Below are 19,122 nucleotides of genomic sequence, written 5' to 3'. Positions count from 1 at the left end.
ACTGTTGTATATGACGGTAAAAATCTTTGGCTGACGCACGTTTGGTTGAAAGATGGTAGTGGAAGGTAGGCAACCGGTTATCCCATCCAAAGTCCCTAAACCGTGTCCCTGGAACTGATGTATACCCAAGTGTTGAGTATGTTGGACATCAAAGGGGGAGGAATGACAGGGTAAGGAATAATAATCCCAGCACAGCACAGGAAATAGTCCGTTGACTAGTGCAGTATTTATCTTGATGTCCAAGGAGTACGTTTTCAGCTGGGACCAGTAGGGAGCCTGGAGGGGGTAATGTGTCCGTGTTGCACTTAACACGTGCTGACATAGTTAGTCAGGTTGAAAAAAGACACAAGTCCATCTAGTTCAACCATAAAAAAAAAAAAATCGTACAATCCCATATACCCATATTGTATTGTTGTGCATTTCATTCTAAAGCCTCGTACATACGATTGGTTTTACTGACAACAAATGTGTGATGGCAGGGTTTTGTCGGATAATTTGACCATTTGTACGCTCCAAAGGACAATTATTGTCGGAATTTCCGACAACAAATGTTTTATAGCATGCTTTCAAATTTTCCGACAACAAATGTTTTATAGCATGCTTTCAAATTTTCCGACAACAAATGTGTCTCGTCAGATTATGTGATCGTGTGTACACAAGTCTGTTGGAAACAAATTAAAAGTGCAAACGCGCATGCTCCGAACCAATGCTAACCATAGCACAACATTAGCAGACGTTGTCCAAAGGGTGGCGCTAAAGAGTTATAAAATGACGTCTTTTTTTGTATGTTGGCTGAAAATTCTGCCATCTGTATGCATACCAAGTTCAAGGCTAACGCACTTCCCACAAAATTCCACGGATTTACCTGGGCTGATTTCAGTTTTGGGCGATGCTCAAATGTGTGACCACCTTTTTCTCCCAGAGAACTGCTGGTGAGGAGTTTTAAAGGGGTCTTGCTTTCCTGATTGGATTTTTTATTTTATTTTTTTCTCAACATGGGGAGTGATGGTGGCATCAGAGGTCTCATTACCAGAGTCGGTAAAGATAATTAATTGGCTAGAAAAAAACCCAGGCTAGATGTATAAATATTAAAAGTAGAGAACCACCTATTGCAACATACAAAAAAATATATCTACCCTGTCGATCAGACTGCAACGATACTAAGTCAAATGGGGTGGATTTAGCAATAAGCAGAGATGCTCCTCTAGACAGTGTGTGGGTGGCGTGGTAAGCCCAACCTATCCAGGGGCATGTTAAGGCAGCTTGTAAATGTCCCATGATATGGGTTTCAAGTCAACCAGCACAATGACTAGTTTTTTGGGATTTTAGAAACCTGAGAACACCTCTACGTTTGATTTTTGTCTCGCATTCCAGGACATTCCATGTTAGAAATTTTAAGGGATGCCATGGGATATGTAAATACCATATGCAAGGATATTGGTTAGGTCGGACCGGCAGGGAAAAAGCATACCAATAAATTTGTACAGTAAAGGACATATAAAAGGACATATAAAGTACATCATATGACGCAACCATAAGACACCATGTATAAGTAAATAGGGAATGGTAAAAAAAGGTGGGGAAAAGACAGCAGTTGTTCAACATATCCCATCCCACCCAGCTCTGCACCACTCCAACTTGATGGGAGCATATATTCCCTGAAATTGAGTGTACTAACAATCTTCTGGTATATGGAACATATCGAAGGTATATTGCATATGTAGCACAAAAGGTATAGACTATCGATGTTAAAAAAAAAAAAACTCCCAAAAAAAAAACAAGGGAAAGAAAACTGTTAAGGGGGTGACTACTTCACCGAACAGTGCGTGCTGAGGTAGTGTCCAGGGAGCATCACACCACAGGATTTCTCCTGCAGGTGTGGCTTGCAGTTGAAAAGGAGAAGTGGGTAGACAAAAGAGGAAGCGAGGGGGATTGCAATAATAGGACCTTGGCAGATTCCAGGAATCATTTACAAGGGAAGGATCCAGAAAGTAGCGTGGGCGGTATGGGCCCCTGTGTCAGAGTATCAAGATAGACCGCAATCGTCAACAGTAATAGTGGGTATCTGCAAGTAAGAATTAGGAGAGCAGTCACCAAAAGTACTCACAGAACCCTTTGGACTGATGGGTCTCTCAAGCAGGATGGGCATGTTGATCCAGCCAGGTGGAGGCCATTTCCGCATCGTCAAAGAATTGTACCCGACCGTCCTCTTCCACTCTCAGCATCACAGGGAATAACATGGCGTACTTCAGATATAAGATGCGCAAGCGTCGTTTTAAGTTTTTGGAATCGGGATCTTTGCTGTTGTACCTTGTTGGAAAAATTGGGGAAGATGGCAATATGAACATTTCCAAAAGGGGTATTACCCTTCTCTCTAGCAAAATGCAGTGTTTTATCCCAATCCTTAAATTAAGAATTTTGCAAAGGTGAGAGGTGGAGCGCCCGAGGGAGGGGATCTTGGGGGCAGTCAGTGTGCTTGTTCAACCGTGAACATAATGGAGAATGCATCTCTGCCGTAGGTGGTAATCGGGATTATCTCCAGAAATTCCACTGAATATGTTCCCTCTGCTTTTCCAGAGAGACTGATGAATCTAAGATTGCTACGGCGCAGGTGATTTTCCGTGTCTTCTTGTTGGGCACTCAGTTGTTGTAGTTGCCGTTGCATGTTGTCATTAGTATGCTGGAGGGGGTTGATAATGTCCTCTGCTCTGCTGATGCGGGTCTCGGTCACCCAATCTCCAAGCTTGAACATGTCCTGGCGTATAAGATGGGTGTCGGGTTTCAATCTTCACTTCATCAATTTTCGCAGTAAGGTGTTCTGGCATGCAGAGATGGCTTCTAGGACCTAGGCGTTGTCGGCCGTGGGTTGCTCCGTGTCGAAGAAGACGCGGGCACCATCTTCGGCCTGCTAATCTTTGCCTTGCCGCCGGAATTTTATGAGCTGATTGCTGGCATTGCGGTCCTTTTGAATGGGGACATAGTCTGTCCAGGTCCGTGCACACTGAGGAGTCGGGTATGGTGGAAAGGACCACAGATTAACGGTCAGGAGAGAGAAAATTGAATGTTTAGCGAGCAGAGCTCTCACTACCCACATCCTATTCCATCACGCTCCAGGCTAGATGTATAACTAAAACATCACTATGTGTACTAAAAGTAGAGCTTTTCTTACAAATAAAGCCTTAATGTGGTCCATTTAAATCGGGTTGTCCTAACTAATCTAAAGCTCTTATGCTTTGAAAATCGGGCCAGTTTCTCACATTTTATACTTCTACTGCATAACCTATTCATGGGTCACAAGACCAGAACATCAATAGGAAAGTGAATGGCGTAATGGGCATTACAGTGCAGATGACCTCTGGTTTTATTAATTGAAACACTGTTATGACTTGGCTGTGCCCATTGGACAGGTTAGTTTGAACCGCTCAATATTTCCTGAATCTGAGTTTAGTTCGGGCCTGTGTACAGGCGTAGAATGTCAGAAGCACCTGTGAAAGAGACTCTTTTGAGTGCTAGCAAAATGCATCTAACAGCATACTGAAATAACCCAACTACACAAGGCCTAAAGATGCTGGAGAACAAAATGCGATAACCCAATTTCTAGCAGTAACACAATGAAGATGACCATGGAAATCTGTAATGCAGTAAATGTAATGTTTATGTGCTTTTGTTCCTAACAGGAAATGTATAATACATGGAAGGATCACCTTGATGCATTAACTGCGGAAGTGAAAGAGAAAATTTACAATGTCTTACTGTTTGTTGAGGGAGGCTGGATGGTAGATGTCAGAGATGTGAGTAAACTTTCTTCTTTTATTTTTTTATTTCTTTTTTGTTCTTTTGAAGCATGTTATAATGTAAACATGTGGGGGTTTGTTCAGTGTGGTAGCATTAAAAAGAGGTATGTATGTATATAGATTGAAAGTGAGCACAACTCTAGTCACAGTTGGTCACTGAAATTTTGCATATTATTACCGCTTTGCATAAGCCAATTAACAGTATTTTTGAATTAATATGCATTTACGTAGTCGGCTCTGAACAAAAAAGCGGAGGAAATGTACTCCTAGTGAATTCCTATAAAAACATTTTGATGCTTAAAATAATCAGTCTAGAGCAGAGGTCTCTAAACTTTCTTGATAAATGGCAAGTTTACTGTCCTTCAGACTTCATGGGGCCTGACATTGGACAGTGTGAATAGAAAATGCCCCAGAATCGGAGCAAGTGAGCAATGTCTCAGGTTTGATGATGAGTGTGAGTAGAAAAAAATTGCATAGTGCGTGTGGTCAGTAGGAGGAGGAATAGGGTTGTATCTCTGGTATCCGTAGGAAGAATAGTACCTCATCGGGAATGTACAAGAAGAATGAGGCTTTGGACTTTTTAGCCACAACAATACGTAAATTAATAAAATATAATATCTTTTTAATGTATAAAATTCACAAGAATGACGATAAGATTTAAAATTCACACTAATGGTTTGTACACAGTGTAGACATCACTAGCATGAACCTACTGTACTGCAAAGAATTAAGATAAATATCTATAATGTACTATATTCCGGAGTGCTGGTTATGATGTAGAAAGATGTCAAAAACTTGCTCCTGCTCTACATGTTACACGACAAGCGCTTATTCAGGAGCTTTGGGCAAACTATTATGTGTGAAAAAAGAAAACATACAGATAATATCAATCTTAAACAAATGCATAAATTCTAATCAAGCATAACATACCAGCATTCCATCTAACTCCAAGATGGTCACATGGTAAGTGCTGATGGCATAGGCAAACCAACAACTATGGGGGCGAATAGTGTAACATAATAATAAGGTAATATGTGTATACATGTAAACAGTCACTGCATAGTAGTGGAATATCACCATTGACACGAGTAATTGTTTGAGAGACGTTGCCTCCTTTTAAGCAGCTGCCTTGTGGATGTTTTCAGCCATACATCTTACATCTTTATTATACAGTGTCTACCTATGATTTAACCGTTGTTCCATCGCTTCTTTAGTACATACAGTTGTGCTTATAAGTTTACATACCCTGGCAGAATTTATGATTTCTTGGCCATTTTTCCAAGAATATGAATGATAAACACAAACTTTTCTTTCACTCATGGTTGGCGTTTGGCTGAAGCCATTTATTATCAATCAATTGTGTTACTCTTTTTAAATCATAATGGCAACAAGCAACCCTGAACAAAAGTTTACATACCCCAGTTCTTAATACCGTGTCTTTTGTGGTATTTGTGGATGAAGCTCTTTATCATCTCAGATGGTAAAGCTGCCCATTCCTCTTGGCAAAAAGCCTCCAGTTCATGTCAATTCTTGGGCTGTCTTGCATGAGCAGTTTGGGGACCACTGATATAGAGGATTATGTATAGTATGGGCCACGCAGAGTAGGGGCTCATCCACACATTGTGGTTGATTTACTTAAACTGTAGAGTGCAAAATCTGGTGCAGCTTTGCATAGAAACCAAACAACTTCCAGGGTTTTTGTCAAAGTGTAATTGAACAAGCTTAAGTTCGAGGCTGATTGGTTTCTATGCAGAGCTGCGCCAGATCTTGCACGCTTCAGTTTTAGTACATCAACCCAATTGTGTAGAGACTTTTGTGGTTTTTTTTCGTACTGAATAAAAAAAATCACTAATGGGACACACAGAAAACAATTGTTTGTTTTTTATGTGGCCCATTCATACTATTCGTGTGTGATGTGCATTACAGTACTGAAAATATGCAGCATGTCTGCATTTTTCCGCACCACGTTTCACAGAACCCCAGCGCAACGCACTGCTGTACAGTGACATGAAATGTAGTGTCGCTATGTGACATTTCAAATGAGGTTGAGGCGAAAAAAGCAAGCAGTGTGATGCCCTGAGATGCGCATTACATCTCCCCCTGCCAGAACAGACACTGCCATTATTATTATTATTATTATACAGGATTTAAATAGCGCCAACAGTTTACGCAGCGCTTTACAATATAAAAGGGAGACCACACAATAAAGAGGATTAAGAGGGCCCTGCTCAGAAGAGTTTACAATCTAATAGGGTGGGGCAAGTGGTACAAAAGGTTGTAATTGTGGGGAATGAGCTGATGGAAGTGGTAAAAGATTAGTTGGAGATGTGATGGGCTTCCCTGAAGAGATGAGTTTTCGGGGATCGCCTGAAGGTAGCAAGAGTAGGGGCTAGCCGGACAGGTTGAGGTGGCGAGTTGCAGAGGATGGGAGAGGCTCTGGAGAAATCCTGGAGACTAGCATGGGAGGAGGAGATGAGAGAGCTTGACAGTAGAAGGTCTTGAGAAAAGTGGAGAGGACGGTTTGGGATATGTTTGAAGACGAGATTGGTGATGTAGCCATAGATTGCACTTATGGTTCAGTTTCTTCAGGGCCGTGTCCTGTAGTGCCTTCCTGTTGTGGAATGAGCGTCACAAAAAGGGAGCAGTTCTTTCCCTGTGCTGTTTAAGCTACTAAGTTCTAAAACACTGCTCTGTGTTTTGAGTGGGTAATTGCAACATCTTGTATAAGCTCTAGTTTACGCTGAAATATCGATTGTAGTATAATGTGGAACCGTATAGCATCTATAAAGGATTATGAATACTGTGCAGTTTCTTTTGGTGATAAAGCTATGAAGGTCAACCAATACATTTTGCAATATACGAAACAAAGATGGACACCTTTTATGTAAATTACTATATTTATTGTGTGAAAACTGAATTTTTTGCTGTCCATATTAGGATGCAGAGGAGGATCCAGAACGTAAAAATGAAATGACGTTTTTACGGAGTCAGTGCTTACCAATGATGACTTACTTGCTGCACACTGTACTGCACAACACAAAGCAGTACCAGGAAAGTCTACGGCTGGCTGACGTCGTCTCATCAGAAAACCACAAGCTATATAAAGTAGGTGCATCTTGCAAAATAACTGCATGATTGTGAACATTTACAGCAATTTCTTTTTCCTTGTACAATATTTTAGTATAATGTGCGTTTTTTTTGTTTTATGCCTTTTTTTGGGGGGGGGGGGGGGGAATATGGCTTATTTTTTCAGCCAACAGGTGGAGCTTCAGGCACCTTTTCATGTTTTTCAGACTGGCCTTTGCCGTATTGATGTTTTACAAAGCTCAGTAGCCTAGTTACAGCAGGCACACCCAAATTTAATGAGGCAAAGTGTGACTCACTAATTTCCCAGTTCTGAAGAGGTGTGTTTTGAGGTTGTCGGATAAAGATTCTAAAGGGAGACAACTTCTGTTGTGCTTTCTCCGTGATAAAAAATCGTTATTTGTAACATAAATATTTCGCAAATTGGTCTTCCAGGACAGCACCAAAGAGATGGGTACCGCCTTCAACAGAAACCGGAAGGAAATGCTTCACCAAATACACTTTAAAAGAAAGTCTCTCTGCCAAACAGTTTTTTGAGTTTTCTCCTCCAGATGAATCTGTTCCACTCGCAGGTTCTGTGCCCCCTCAATTTCTTTCTTGCCCTCCCCTGGTTGTTGGTTTTTGTGACAGGTGAGCAGTGCCTTCCTTACCTCATCAAGCACCTTGGTCCTGATGGGTGACCGTGTTGCCCAGGGCTCTCTTTTCAGCTTAATGATGGGTGAGATCCAGGGTCTGCTACCTTAAGGAAAGCAGGGCCTTTTTCGCTAGTTTTCCCACCGCTACAGCACGTCCCCCTTGCCCGAGGATGCCATGCATTACTTCTGGTACAGTCGGAGCTTTGGGACAAGTGTAGGCACATTGAGTTTTGGCCATTGGCATGCAGCTTCTGGCTGGCCATTTTGCAGCATCGGGAGTGCAGACGTTGAAATCGTTAGCATTTCAAGTGCTAGATTACTCTGCTCCACGTTTTGCATAGGTGAACTAGCCGCAATGGAGCTTGCCAGCACCAGAAGAATCAGCTCTTTGCAGAGGCTTCACTAATCTGGGGAATTTACCTGTTGTGGTATATTGGAGCATTTTCCTCTCACACTTTCCTGCTGTACTCATGGACCTTTACTGAAGCCCCTTGTAGTCCCGCTGTCATGGCTGCTATAGGGTTATCAAAGAACTGCCTGTTGCCATTGGCAATAACTTCTAACTTATTCGGGTATAGCTATGACTAAGCACTAGTTTCAGTGCGAAATGCGTCAGCAGTCAGGTTTTATTTTATTTTGCTGTCCTTCTTTTAATAAAAGGCTACAATTTGTTCAGAGTGCGGCTGTCCAGAAACAATCTTTGTTCCTGCTTTGCTAAGTGCATTGCCTGCACCTGAGTTGTCTGCAACGGAGGATATTCATCTGGGTTCCCACCTGGAGCAGCTATTCCCTTTTCTCATAAAATATTAAACGCCAAGAGCCCTCAGCCATTTATTGAGATCCAGGAATTTTGCTCTTTGCCTTTGGACCTCTGCTGAAAACAAGAAAATGTTCATATTATCCACTCTTTTCAGTCGTTCCTATAAGGATAGAGACGCTATCCTGCCCAAGGGAAGACAAAATAGGGTCTCAAAGGAACTCCTGCTGGAGGTGGTCTAGCAGGGACCCTGTGGGCCCTTTGCACGGCAAACATGCAGGAGAATGCATCTCGGCCATAGGGTTTTTGCCCTCCGCTCTTTCAGGGATACCAACCGCCCGATCATTATTCCTACGGAGATAATGTTCCATTTCCTTAAATTTGGCAGCATTGGCAGTGGCCACTGATTGCATATAGCGAACGTCTCTTTGTAAAGGCTGCCAGTCATCCTTCAGGGTACAGAGGTCACCCTCCAATGCTGAAGTGCATCCTCTTAATTTCTGCACATTTTGCCTTACTAAGGATATCTCCATCTTCATGCCTTTTACTTCTCCAGTGAGGGCAGCAATTAAGGAATTACAGGTGGTTATGGCAGTTAATATGTCCCTGAGTGTGGGCTCAGGCTCAGTGACATCCTGATGTGAAGCCAGCTCCATACTATTTTCAGGGCAATGGGTACTCGCATGAGAGGCAGTTGCAAAGTCAGGCATCTTCTGGGTGGCTGCATTAGACTCTCCAGCGTCTCTATCCAGCTCACCTTTGTCTGAATCTGCATGCAGAGGCTGCGGATGGTCTCTACCAAGGGCTTTGGCAAAGAAGCTTTGAGTGGCCTCTTTTGCTGAGCGGGGCAGGAGGCTGCATTTTGACCTGGCGTGTTGAGCAGGATGCAGCTGCCTGGACGTGTCCGCACTGCAAATATATCAGCTGGAAGGGAGTGAATATTCAGCGGTAGCGGGCGAGGTGCTTTCCCGGCTGATGTTGGGTAGGATGGTGGTACAGGCAGAAGATTTTTGGATTCTTGACAGAGTTGCCTGAAAGCGCGCTCTTGGTCACTCCCCCTGCTGGCGTTATTCAGCCGGTCCAGGTGCTGGATCCACCCAAAAGCCTGGATTGGCACCTGGCTCAGCCTTTCAGCAATCCGCCCCTTTTGTATTCTGAAGCCACTTAAAAAACGGCATGGTGCTTCTGCGCCATGGGGTTTTGCGCACAGGAAACTGCACCTTGTTTTTTTTATTTGTTAGGAGGCGATTACGAAATAATGGCACCCCTGTTAAACAGCAGTGTGTTTTGGCCGCAGGAATGCGTGTAATTTACATGCTTTCGCATACCTTCTCATGTGTGAACCAAGCCCAAGTCGCCTTATGTATACTTCGATGGCTACATGCAGAGATTCTTGCCATGTACATGCAATGGAAATCTGATTTGCTGTATGTCTGTGTAGCTTTAGCACCGGTCTGTTTCTTTCAGACCTAAGACATTTATGTTTTACTTCACAACATCTAAGTTAATGAAGTAATTTTGTGTGCTGTTGTAAAATTCATGTTAAATATTGTGTGCCAGATTATGTTTGCATGTGACTCGTATTGTCATTCTTTCCTTGGGTATGTTCAGGTCTGGTTTTAAAGCTGTACTTTTTAGTGTAGCAATGTTTTGCTGTGCATCCCACTGCCTTGTTAATATCTGCTTACTCCATCCACAGCCTCAAGGGCTCCCCTAGGAGTTGGATGTATGATGGGTTAATAGCCAGTGACTGGGTTCTAAATCTGGTACATCTCAGGCCTCCTATGATTTTCTGGGTTTTGAGTCTGCGATAACTTGCTGTTTTCTAGTTTGCATCATTGGCCTTGTGCATATATACTTCAGGTATAATGTTGCATGTTGGTTATGTTATTTTGGCTTCACCACAGCTCTGGCCTCATACACTCTTCAATGTATGACGACTGTTGTGCCTATGCACTATTTCAGTACCATAGGAAGTCATGTAGGAGGTTTATACTATATATATGTTTTGATCGATCAACTTGGGTACAACCAGCCTGCCAGATTTTACATGCGATTATTGCAAGCAGGTGGTATAGCAACTAGCAATGGTAGCGGTCTTCTCCCAGTGGGGATAGCTTCTGACGCCCCCTCCCCCTGGCCAGGAGAATACAATGGCTCAGCAGGAGGGATTCCTTGTCAACACACGCGGTTGCAGAAAATACATTTTCTCTGTATACGGCCTGCATATGTTTAGGACATGTAGGTATTGTCTTGAGTTTGCACTGCAGCCTTGTTTTGTGTTGCAGCCACAAAGTCCTTTGATATTCATTGTACTCATGCACTTTGTGGTAGAGCATCATGATTAATCGTTAAGAATCGAGATCCTTTTTTTTTTTTCTTGTGATCTTAAAGCATTTCCATGATCTATGCAGAGTTCTCTGCTCAAGCCGACAGATGTCCAAAAATATTTAAACATGTAACGTTTTGTTCTTTAGATCAAAGGAATGAACTTCGGTCTTTAAATGAGGTCCATTTAACCACTTAAAGACTTAATCCCCCTTTCACACTGCCGCGACTTGAAAGTCGTGCGATTTTGCTGCAATCTTCACACGATTTCAGGGAATACCTGTGTAAACTTGAGCTCTATGGACCTCAACTCTCATCAAAGTCGGACCAAAAAAAACTTGGTCCTCGTTCCCTTTTTCTGCAGCCTTGGCAGCACTGGAGATAAAGCACTGTTTCAGGTGCTGGAAAACCTTACATTTTTAACAGCTCCCACCCGCTCTCTATCCTGACGACTCTTGACCTAGCAGCGTCTGCAGCCAGCTGAAGGGGGAGGAGTGGAAGCTGTCTGGATGGGAAGGGGAATACAGTGGAGGCTGAAGCAGCAGGTGAGGGGAATCTATTTGGATAGTAAAATCACTCCTGTGGCTCCCCTGCAGCACCCAAAGCTGGGGAAAGGAGGAGGAGAAGCCCGCAAACCAGCAGTTACAGGTGAACCACAAAGGATTAGTATTGCGGGGTGTGGGAACAATCTGACCTGTAATAAAGGCAGATCCCATGCTTTGGGCAAGGCAGCATCTAAGGGATTCTGAGTGGAGGCGGAAGGTGCTGTTGGCAAGCTCCCATAGTCCCGTCCCCCCCACATAATAAAGTTGAGTCCAGGGCAAGTGCCCATTTTGCCCATGCCTGATTGCCACCACAGCTCAGACTTAAGTCAACACATTCATTTTCTAGTGAAGTACATCTACAGCTTGAACTCAAGACTGCATAAAGGGTTTTCTTCAACCAAAATTGCAGGGATTCTACTCGTTTATCATGCCCCCCCCCCATATATGCAGAATATTTTCATGGGTATATGCAATAACAAAGCCATGAAGATGTCTCAATTCTTACTTTACCATTTTACATCCTATACAGCAGGGGTGGCCAACCAGTGGCCCGCGGAGCCCTCTGATGTGGCCCGCGACATCTTGCTCTGGAATGGTGAGTTGGCAAGCCCAGATCGGAAGGTTCAATAAAGCTGGTGGACGGTGGTAGAGGAAAAAAGTGGCTGCAGAGCAGAGACCCATAAACCGATGCGTCCTATACAGCTTTGGCTTTTGCCACAGTTGGAGTCTATGGCAAAGTTCAGCTAACCTGCAGGAAAGACACAGGTACACTATGCTGCACCCGTGGTGTGGGTAATTTGCAGCACATCAGTGTGAAATCAGTTTTAGGCCCTTTTCACATGATCAGCCCAACCAAATGGGACCCTCAATTCACCTCTATAGAGCGACAGATGCCTGTTTATGCTCGCCTACCTCCAATCCGAAAAACAGAAGGGAATTTTTCCCCTTTCATCTGGGCAGATCGGAGGGCCTATAGAGTAGCCGTAACCTGTCATCCGCACGCTCCGCTCATTGTGGCCCTCGACTGGTTACCAAGTTGCTTAAGTGGCACTTGCTCTTCAAAAGGTTGGGCACCCCTGCTATACAGGCTTTGGGGGGGCTTGTGTATTTCCATAGTTGACAATGCCTCACTCATAATTGGTGTGTGTGTGTGTATATGTGCGTGTGTGTGTCAGCACTGTCCTCACCTGGGCCAGTTCTTCACTGGTCTTTCGGGTCTCTAGTGCAGCCATCTTGAGTTTTGGACATGCAGGCTGTGACTCCCTGTGGCTTCACAGCTGGTTCCCTGCTGCTTTTTCTGAATGGACCCACAGCCTCATGAGACATGGGATAAAGTTCTGCTTTTGGTATTGTATTTCCTGTTTATTTTGCAGCAGGTGCCTATCTCTCAGGTGCTGTCCTTTAAGATTTATGGAAATCAGTAAGTTAAACTCTGGATTCCCAAAGCTACTTTTTAAAGAATAATAGATAATCTAATAATAGATTTTTTTTTTATTTCATACTCTTCTCCACTTTTGTGGGGATTTTTTGCAGGGGCAGCCTTTTATATCTATTTTTCTTTAATTACTTGAGAGTTTACCCGAGGGCTCCAGATTATTTTAAATATTCTGTGGCGCAGATTCATATTTTCTTTTCCTACTTTTTAAAGCTTTGACTTTTGTATTCACCCTATTGCCTTTTCCCGGAATCCTTATTGTGGGACACTGATGTCTACTTTATGAACCCTTTGTAGTCTGCACCCTCTAGAAGGGCTATAACGGCTGTATGTTTTGACTGATTAGTGGCCAAACAGGCTCCAATGCTTCCTAACTGTCAGTCATGCACATGGATTTCATATTCAGAAGTATGTAGCAAATGTGGAAGCTCTTTAATTGACCCCAGTGGTTAACCGAGAAACAATAGGGATTTAATTAACTAAGAAAATCGGTTGCAAAATATAGCAAATCTGCTAAAAGAGTTGGTATTGAAGTTATTAATTAATGTTCATTCAGATGAGCTCTGGTGTTTTAGTGTAAGCATGCAGATCAAACAGGCATCCAAGGTGTCCTAATTGTCAGCCATGCACACCGATTTTATTTTCACGTATGGCAGCTCTTTAATAACCTAAATTGTTAACAGTAAACAAGGAGATACTTGGCTGAACAGGTTAGGTGCAAAACACCATAGCAAGTGTGCTGGAATAATTAACACAGGAGTTGTGTTCAAGTTTATTCAGAATATCTTCAGTATTAATGGTGTCGGCAGTGGGTTCATTAACAACAAATTATATTTTATTTTTCTAGATCTCTTCCACTGATGTGTCCTAAACATGTTTCTTCTTTGTTCTCAGGTGTTTTCCAAGGCAGAGTTGAGGAAGCTATTGCAGAAATTAAGAGAATCATCGCTGATGTTGTTGGATATGCAGCTCGATCCTCTGGGTTATGAAATCCAGTCCTAATTTCACTGTTTGAGAAAAGAAGGTGGCGGCTGCTTCTGTGACTGTTCAAAACCAATATATTTTTCTTAAGTTGCTGCCAGATCTTTTTTTTTTTTTTTTGTATAATAAAATACATTTTCTCAGTAAAATTAACATTGTAATGCAGAGAGTCTCTACTTCACATCAACATTTAGACTTAAAGGAACACTAAAGCTTTGTTTTTTATTAGATCAATTGATTGCTGTAAGCTAGAGCAATTAAATATCACTTACCTCATTTTTCCTTTTGACCTCCAAAATACAGTAATCCAGGTTTGAAAATGTCATTTCCTGTCTCTCCTCTTCTTGCTTTCCACCAGCATCTGAGCTGTTTTGCATGGTGGAAAGCAGAATGTGCTCACCCCCTCCCTATGACTACAGCCCTGCGTGAAGATGCTCTCTTATCCCTCACAGGCATGGAGGCTAAGCCTAATGGGAACTGTAGTTCCCATTAGGCCGTGATGTAGCAAGAATGAATGCGCACCGCAAACCAGGAAGTCAGTGAGAATAACGATTCAGGAGTGACGGAGGTGAATAAAACAGCTCGATTTCAACAGGTATCAAACTAGTTAAAGTAAAAAGTAATGTTTTGCATTATATCAGCTACTGTCAGACTTTAATTTAAGAGGAAAATATTTTTGTCTTTACAACCCCTTTAAGTTGTGAATATTTTAACACACTAAAAATAAATACTTTCGTATGGGGTAGCTCAGGGATCCTCAAACTACGGCCCTCCAGCTGTTGTAGAACTACACATCCCATGAGGCATTGTAACACACAGACATGACTAGGCATGATGGGAATTGTAGTTCCTGAACAACTGGAGGACCATAGTTTGAAGACCCATAGGGTATCTGTATAGGTGGTTATAAAGGCAATTTTTTTTTTGTCGTAGTATAAATAAGATGTTATACTTGCCTGCTCTGTGCAATGGTATCGCACAGAGTGGCACCTTATCTTCTGGGGCACGCTCCAGAGCCAGGTTGTGTGTCGGTAGACACCCACAGCATGACTCTGCCTTATCGTCCCCTAACAGATTTTGATTGACGTCGGCACCCTATGCCCTGAGAAAGGGGAGAGTGCAGCTCTCCAGACCAGTGTGGTGCTGGATTGAGAAAGGACTAGGGAAGTGTTTGCAAGTGGGACATGTTTTACCTCAATGCAGGGAATGCATTAACCACTTCGATACTGGGCACTTAAACCCCCTTACCGCCCAGGCCAATTTTCAGCTCTGTTGCATTATTTATTTTGATCAAAAACAACGTTTATTGAGCATAAAAGCAAGGAATTTAGACATATGGGTGAGACGTGCAACAGGCACTACACATACAAATCAATCCAGTTCGCTCTGTTGCATTTTGAATGACAATTGCACGGTCATACTGTACCCAAACAACATTGTTTGTTTTTCCCACAAATAGAGCTTTCTTTTGGTGGTATTTGATCACCACTGGGTTTTCTATTTTTTGCTAAATAAATAGACAGAACATTTTGTTATAAAATTTTGCAAATGGGTAATTTTTCTCTTTCACTGTTGGGCGGCACTAATTAGCAGAACTGGTGACCGCTAAGAGGAACGATGTCTCTCTAGCAGAAGTCCAGTTAATGGCTTTCTTTTTTTCTTCCTGCTGACAGTGTGAAGAGAAAAAAAAAGAAAGCCCGAAAACCGGTTTCTGTTTACTTACGTGATCAGCTGTCTTTGGCTGACGGCAGATCATGTGGTAAAGTGCTCAAGTACTCTGTGCTCACAGAGCGAGCCGCGTGGACGTCCATGTACGCCCTCCTGGCATTTTAAGCCTGTACTATAGCTGTCTTTGGCTAAAGCGTGGCCACAAAGTGGTTAAAGTCAGTCTTGTGGAGAACAGAGGGAGCTTTTGCTAAAAAAAAAATTATAATTCCAGATACAGGTGCTTAAAACCGTAAGGCCCTTGTCACACTGGGGCAGGAGCGGTATAGCGCCGCTATACTGTCGGATTTGCTGCGGGATTTGGCTGCAAGCGGTGCGGTATACATACCGCATCAAAGATGCTGCTAGCAGGAGATTTTTTTTCTCTCCTGCCTGCACATCGCCTCAGTGTGAAAGCCCTCCGGCTTTCACATTGAGATGGCTGAGCAGGAGTTTTTCAGGCGGTATAGCTGCGCTATTTTTAGCGCTGTACCGCCTGAAAAACTCAGTGTGAAAGGGGTCTTAGTTCAAAAGTCCAGGAGACAATCGGTTGTAGCTTCAATTGTATCTCTCTCCTGTTGCCACCACATTAACACATAAGTTGTTTGTCAAAGTGAAGTGACATGCTGTGCAGCAGAGGTACAAAGGGCATGCTGCTGAGGGTAGTGTGAGAATGCAAAATAAATATACATACTTGGCTATATGGCTGCAGCTGTTCCCAGCCAGCCCTAAGCTCAAGAACTGATTGATCATATGACCGCTAATCGCTCAATTCTTGTCCCACTCCTGTCAGTCACTACTCTGACCTGCCCCTCCAGCGCTTACTGGAGCTCAGGCTGTCGGCTGAGAGAGGCTGAGCCATTGTTGGGATCCTTCTAGAGCAGCTCTGACAATTCTTGGTCATGGCAGAGTACAAGTTAAGTGCATTTCAGTGACCCAGAAGAGAGGTTTGGCCCCACTCAAGTTTTGAGTTAAATGGTTAACGACTTCATTCATATTCCTCTGTCACGGCAGTGCTAGTTTGCTGCCTCTGAAACAATGTGGTTAACTCTGCAATGCACTCCTGTTGGTGGCACTGAAGTCTCATACTTGACAAAGTGGCATGGTGATATGATTCCATCCTTGCAGAAATTAAGGCTGTTGGCAGGCTAGGGGAGTGTCAGCTGGAACACATATCTCCTGTAGGGTGTGCTCAGAGGTCTCATGTCTAGGGAGAATCTGAGAGTGCGCACAAATGCAGAGCCTGCCTCTTTTGTGCTCCCAGAGATCTAGTAAAACATGGGTATAAGTGACATCATGGAAGCACAGTGTGCCCAGCGTAAACATGTTGACTGGAAAGCTGCAGCCTCAAATGCCAATATAGTTTGACCATGGGGGCATGTGCCCTTTTGGTACACTGAGTAGCTGGTCATGACAAATCAATGTGTTATACATTAAAAACGGCTTCAGAGACTGCTCGAAGGAGAAAGCTGTTGCAACCAAATTTACTGTGGCGAAGAATAGCCTGCACGTGCTGGTCTGTCAATCTATATTATCCAGGTACCCACTGGATCCTTGAAGAATTCATTGATCACATGCAAAAAGAAAAAACCCAAAACGGAACCACAGCAAGAGTTTGAGACCCAAACTCCTGACAAAGGGCAAAAAATGTGGTTTCCAGCATAACTGTCCTTCAGTGAACAAACTTACTTTTGCAGTTGGGGATAGAATAACATTGGACCTTTAGTGTCCTCAATTTGCCCCGAGTGTTTTATTTTATTTTAACTTCCTATTTATAATAAATCTGATTTGCACTTTCATTCTAGATTTTGCACATGAGAGTGGAGCAGGCTAATATGACACCTAACAAAACCGTACACCAACAGGCAACCTGACTCCATGCGGCATTATCATGGGCATACTGCAGACACACCCAACCCATTGGGGCAGCCTGGCTGTACTGGACGACCCTGGCACACTATCCTAGAATCAGACATGTTGCAGTTAGCAACATAGAGGCTTACCTCTTGACCACCGCCCCATGTCAAAAAGACGTCCTCTTTTTAAAGATGGATATCTTGGTAACGGCAGCAGCTGCTGCCACAACCGAGATATCCATCTCTTCAGTGGGCGGTGGTGTACACGATAACGGCGGTCTCGCCGTTATCAGTGGCGGGAGAGGGTTCGCGTGCCCTCCGCCGCTTACCGGAGCCGTCGGTAGTGGCGGAGGCGATCGGGTCCGTTCAGCAGCTGACTGGGGTTGCGAGTGAGGGAAAAATGTCCTTCACCCGTCCCCATAGCTCTGCTGGGCGGAAGTGACGTCAAAACGTCAGTCCCGCCCATCGTTTTTTTTTTTTTTTTTTTTTTTGTCATTTGAAAAAATGACAGGTTTCAATTTTTTTTTTCTTTTTTTTGCATTTAAGTCTAAATATAAGATCTGAGGTCTTCCCAGATCTCATATATTAGAGGACCTGTAATGCTTTTTTCTATTACAAGGGATATTTACATTCCTTGTAATAGGAATAAAAGTGATCAATTTTTTTTTTTTTTTTTTTTTTCGGTGTAAAAAAATTGTAACTAAATAAAAATAAATAAGAAAACCCCCAAAAAAATGTAAAGCGCCCCGACGAGCTCGCGCACAGAAGCATACGCGAGTAGCGCCCACATATAAAAACGGTGTTCAAACCAGAGAATTGAGGTATCGCCGCGATCGTTAGAGCGAGAGCAATAATTCTAGCCCTAGACCTCCTCTGTAACTCAAAAAATGCGACCTGTAGAATTTTTTAAACGTCGCCTATCGAGATTTTTAAGGGTAAAAGTTTGACGTCATGCCACGAGCGGGCGCAATTTAAGCGTGACATGTTGGGTATCATTTTACTCGGCGTAACATTATCTTTGACAATATATAAAAACATTGGGGAAAATGTTTTATTTTTTAATTCAAAAAAGTGTTTTTTTTTCCAAAAAAAGTGTGCTTGTAAGACCGCTGCACAAATACGGTGTGACAAAAAGTATTGCAATGATTGCCATTTTATTCTCTAGGGTGTTAGAAAAAAATTATAATGTTTGGGGGTTTTAAGTAATTTTCTAGCAAAAAAAAACCTGTTTGTTTTGTAAACACCAAATCTGAAAAACAAGCCCGGTGGGAAGGAGGTTAGGTTTCAAGTGCTTGCAGAAACTGGGCTGCTGGCAAGTGCCTCTTATTGTGCATGTTCTGGAGCGCCCCTTTGCTTATATCACAACAAATGAAAATCCTAGTGGTGATCAAATGCCACCAAAAGAAAGCTATATTTGTGTGGAGAAAAAAAAAGGCTATAAATTTTGTTTTTGTACAGCATTGCACCCCACCCCTTCCAATGCTCTAGGGGGGTGAAACCTTTTGGAGCTGAAGTGGTTCATTTTTTTGTACAATCCTCCTGTAGACAGTGGTTACTAAAAGGCAAAAAATGTTTTTTTAGATCAGTGGAGATGGATTAGAACACCACCTAAACAGGTTTGTATTGCTGTCTGTGTCTGTTAGGGAAATCCTTTATTTGTTCGGTTAACCACTTGATCTCCGGAGGTTTTTACCCCTCTTCATGACCAGGCCATTTTTTTTTTGTGATACAGCACTGCGTTACTTTAACTGACAATTGTGGTACCCAAATAAATGTATTTAATTTTCCCACCACCAGTAGAGCTTTCTTTTCGTGGCATTTGATCACCACTGCAATTTTATTTTTTGTGCTATAAAATTAAAATCTTTATCTTACCTTCTGCTGTAGTTCTACTTTAAGATTCATGTGGGAGATTTACTAAAACTGGTGCAGTTTTACATAGTAGCCAGCTTGTTCAATTAAGCTATATGCCGATTGGTTACTATGCACGGCTGCGCCAGATT

General features: G+C 42.8%; 1 protein-coding gene across 1 annotated transcript in view; it reads left to right on the top strand.

Moving 5' to 3' along the window:
* The window catches only part of NUP107 (nucleoporin 107), a 76,921-nt gene extending 63,209 nt beyond the window's left edge, over window positions 1–13,712 (top strand). Inside the window, exons 26-28 of the mRNA XM_040344039.1 lie at window positions 3,678–3,791; window positions 6,732–6,899; window positions 13,473–13,712. Of these exons, the coding sequence (XP_040199973.1) occupies window positions 3,678–3,791; window positions 6,732–6,899; window positions 13,473–13,580 (390 nt within the window). The 3' untranslated portion in view covers window positions 13,581–13,712. The remainder of the gene's footprint in view (window positions 1–3,677; window positions 3,792–6,731; window positions 6,900–13,472) is intronic.
* The last annotated feature ends 5,410 nt before the right edge of the window (window positions 13,713–19,122 follow it).

The sequence above is a fragment of the Rana temporaria genome, chromosome 3, assembly GCF_905171775.1.
Source record: "Rana temporaria chromosome 3, aRanTem1.1, whole genome shotgun sequence".
NCBI classification, from domain to species: Eukaryota; Metazoa; Chordata; class Amphibia; order Anura; family Ranidae; genus Rana; species Rana temporaria.
Note: the sequence above shows the minus strand (reverse complement) of the source record. Positions and strands in the feature narration are given on the sequence as shown.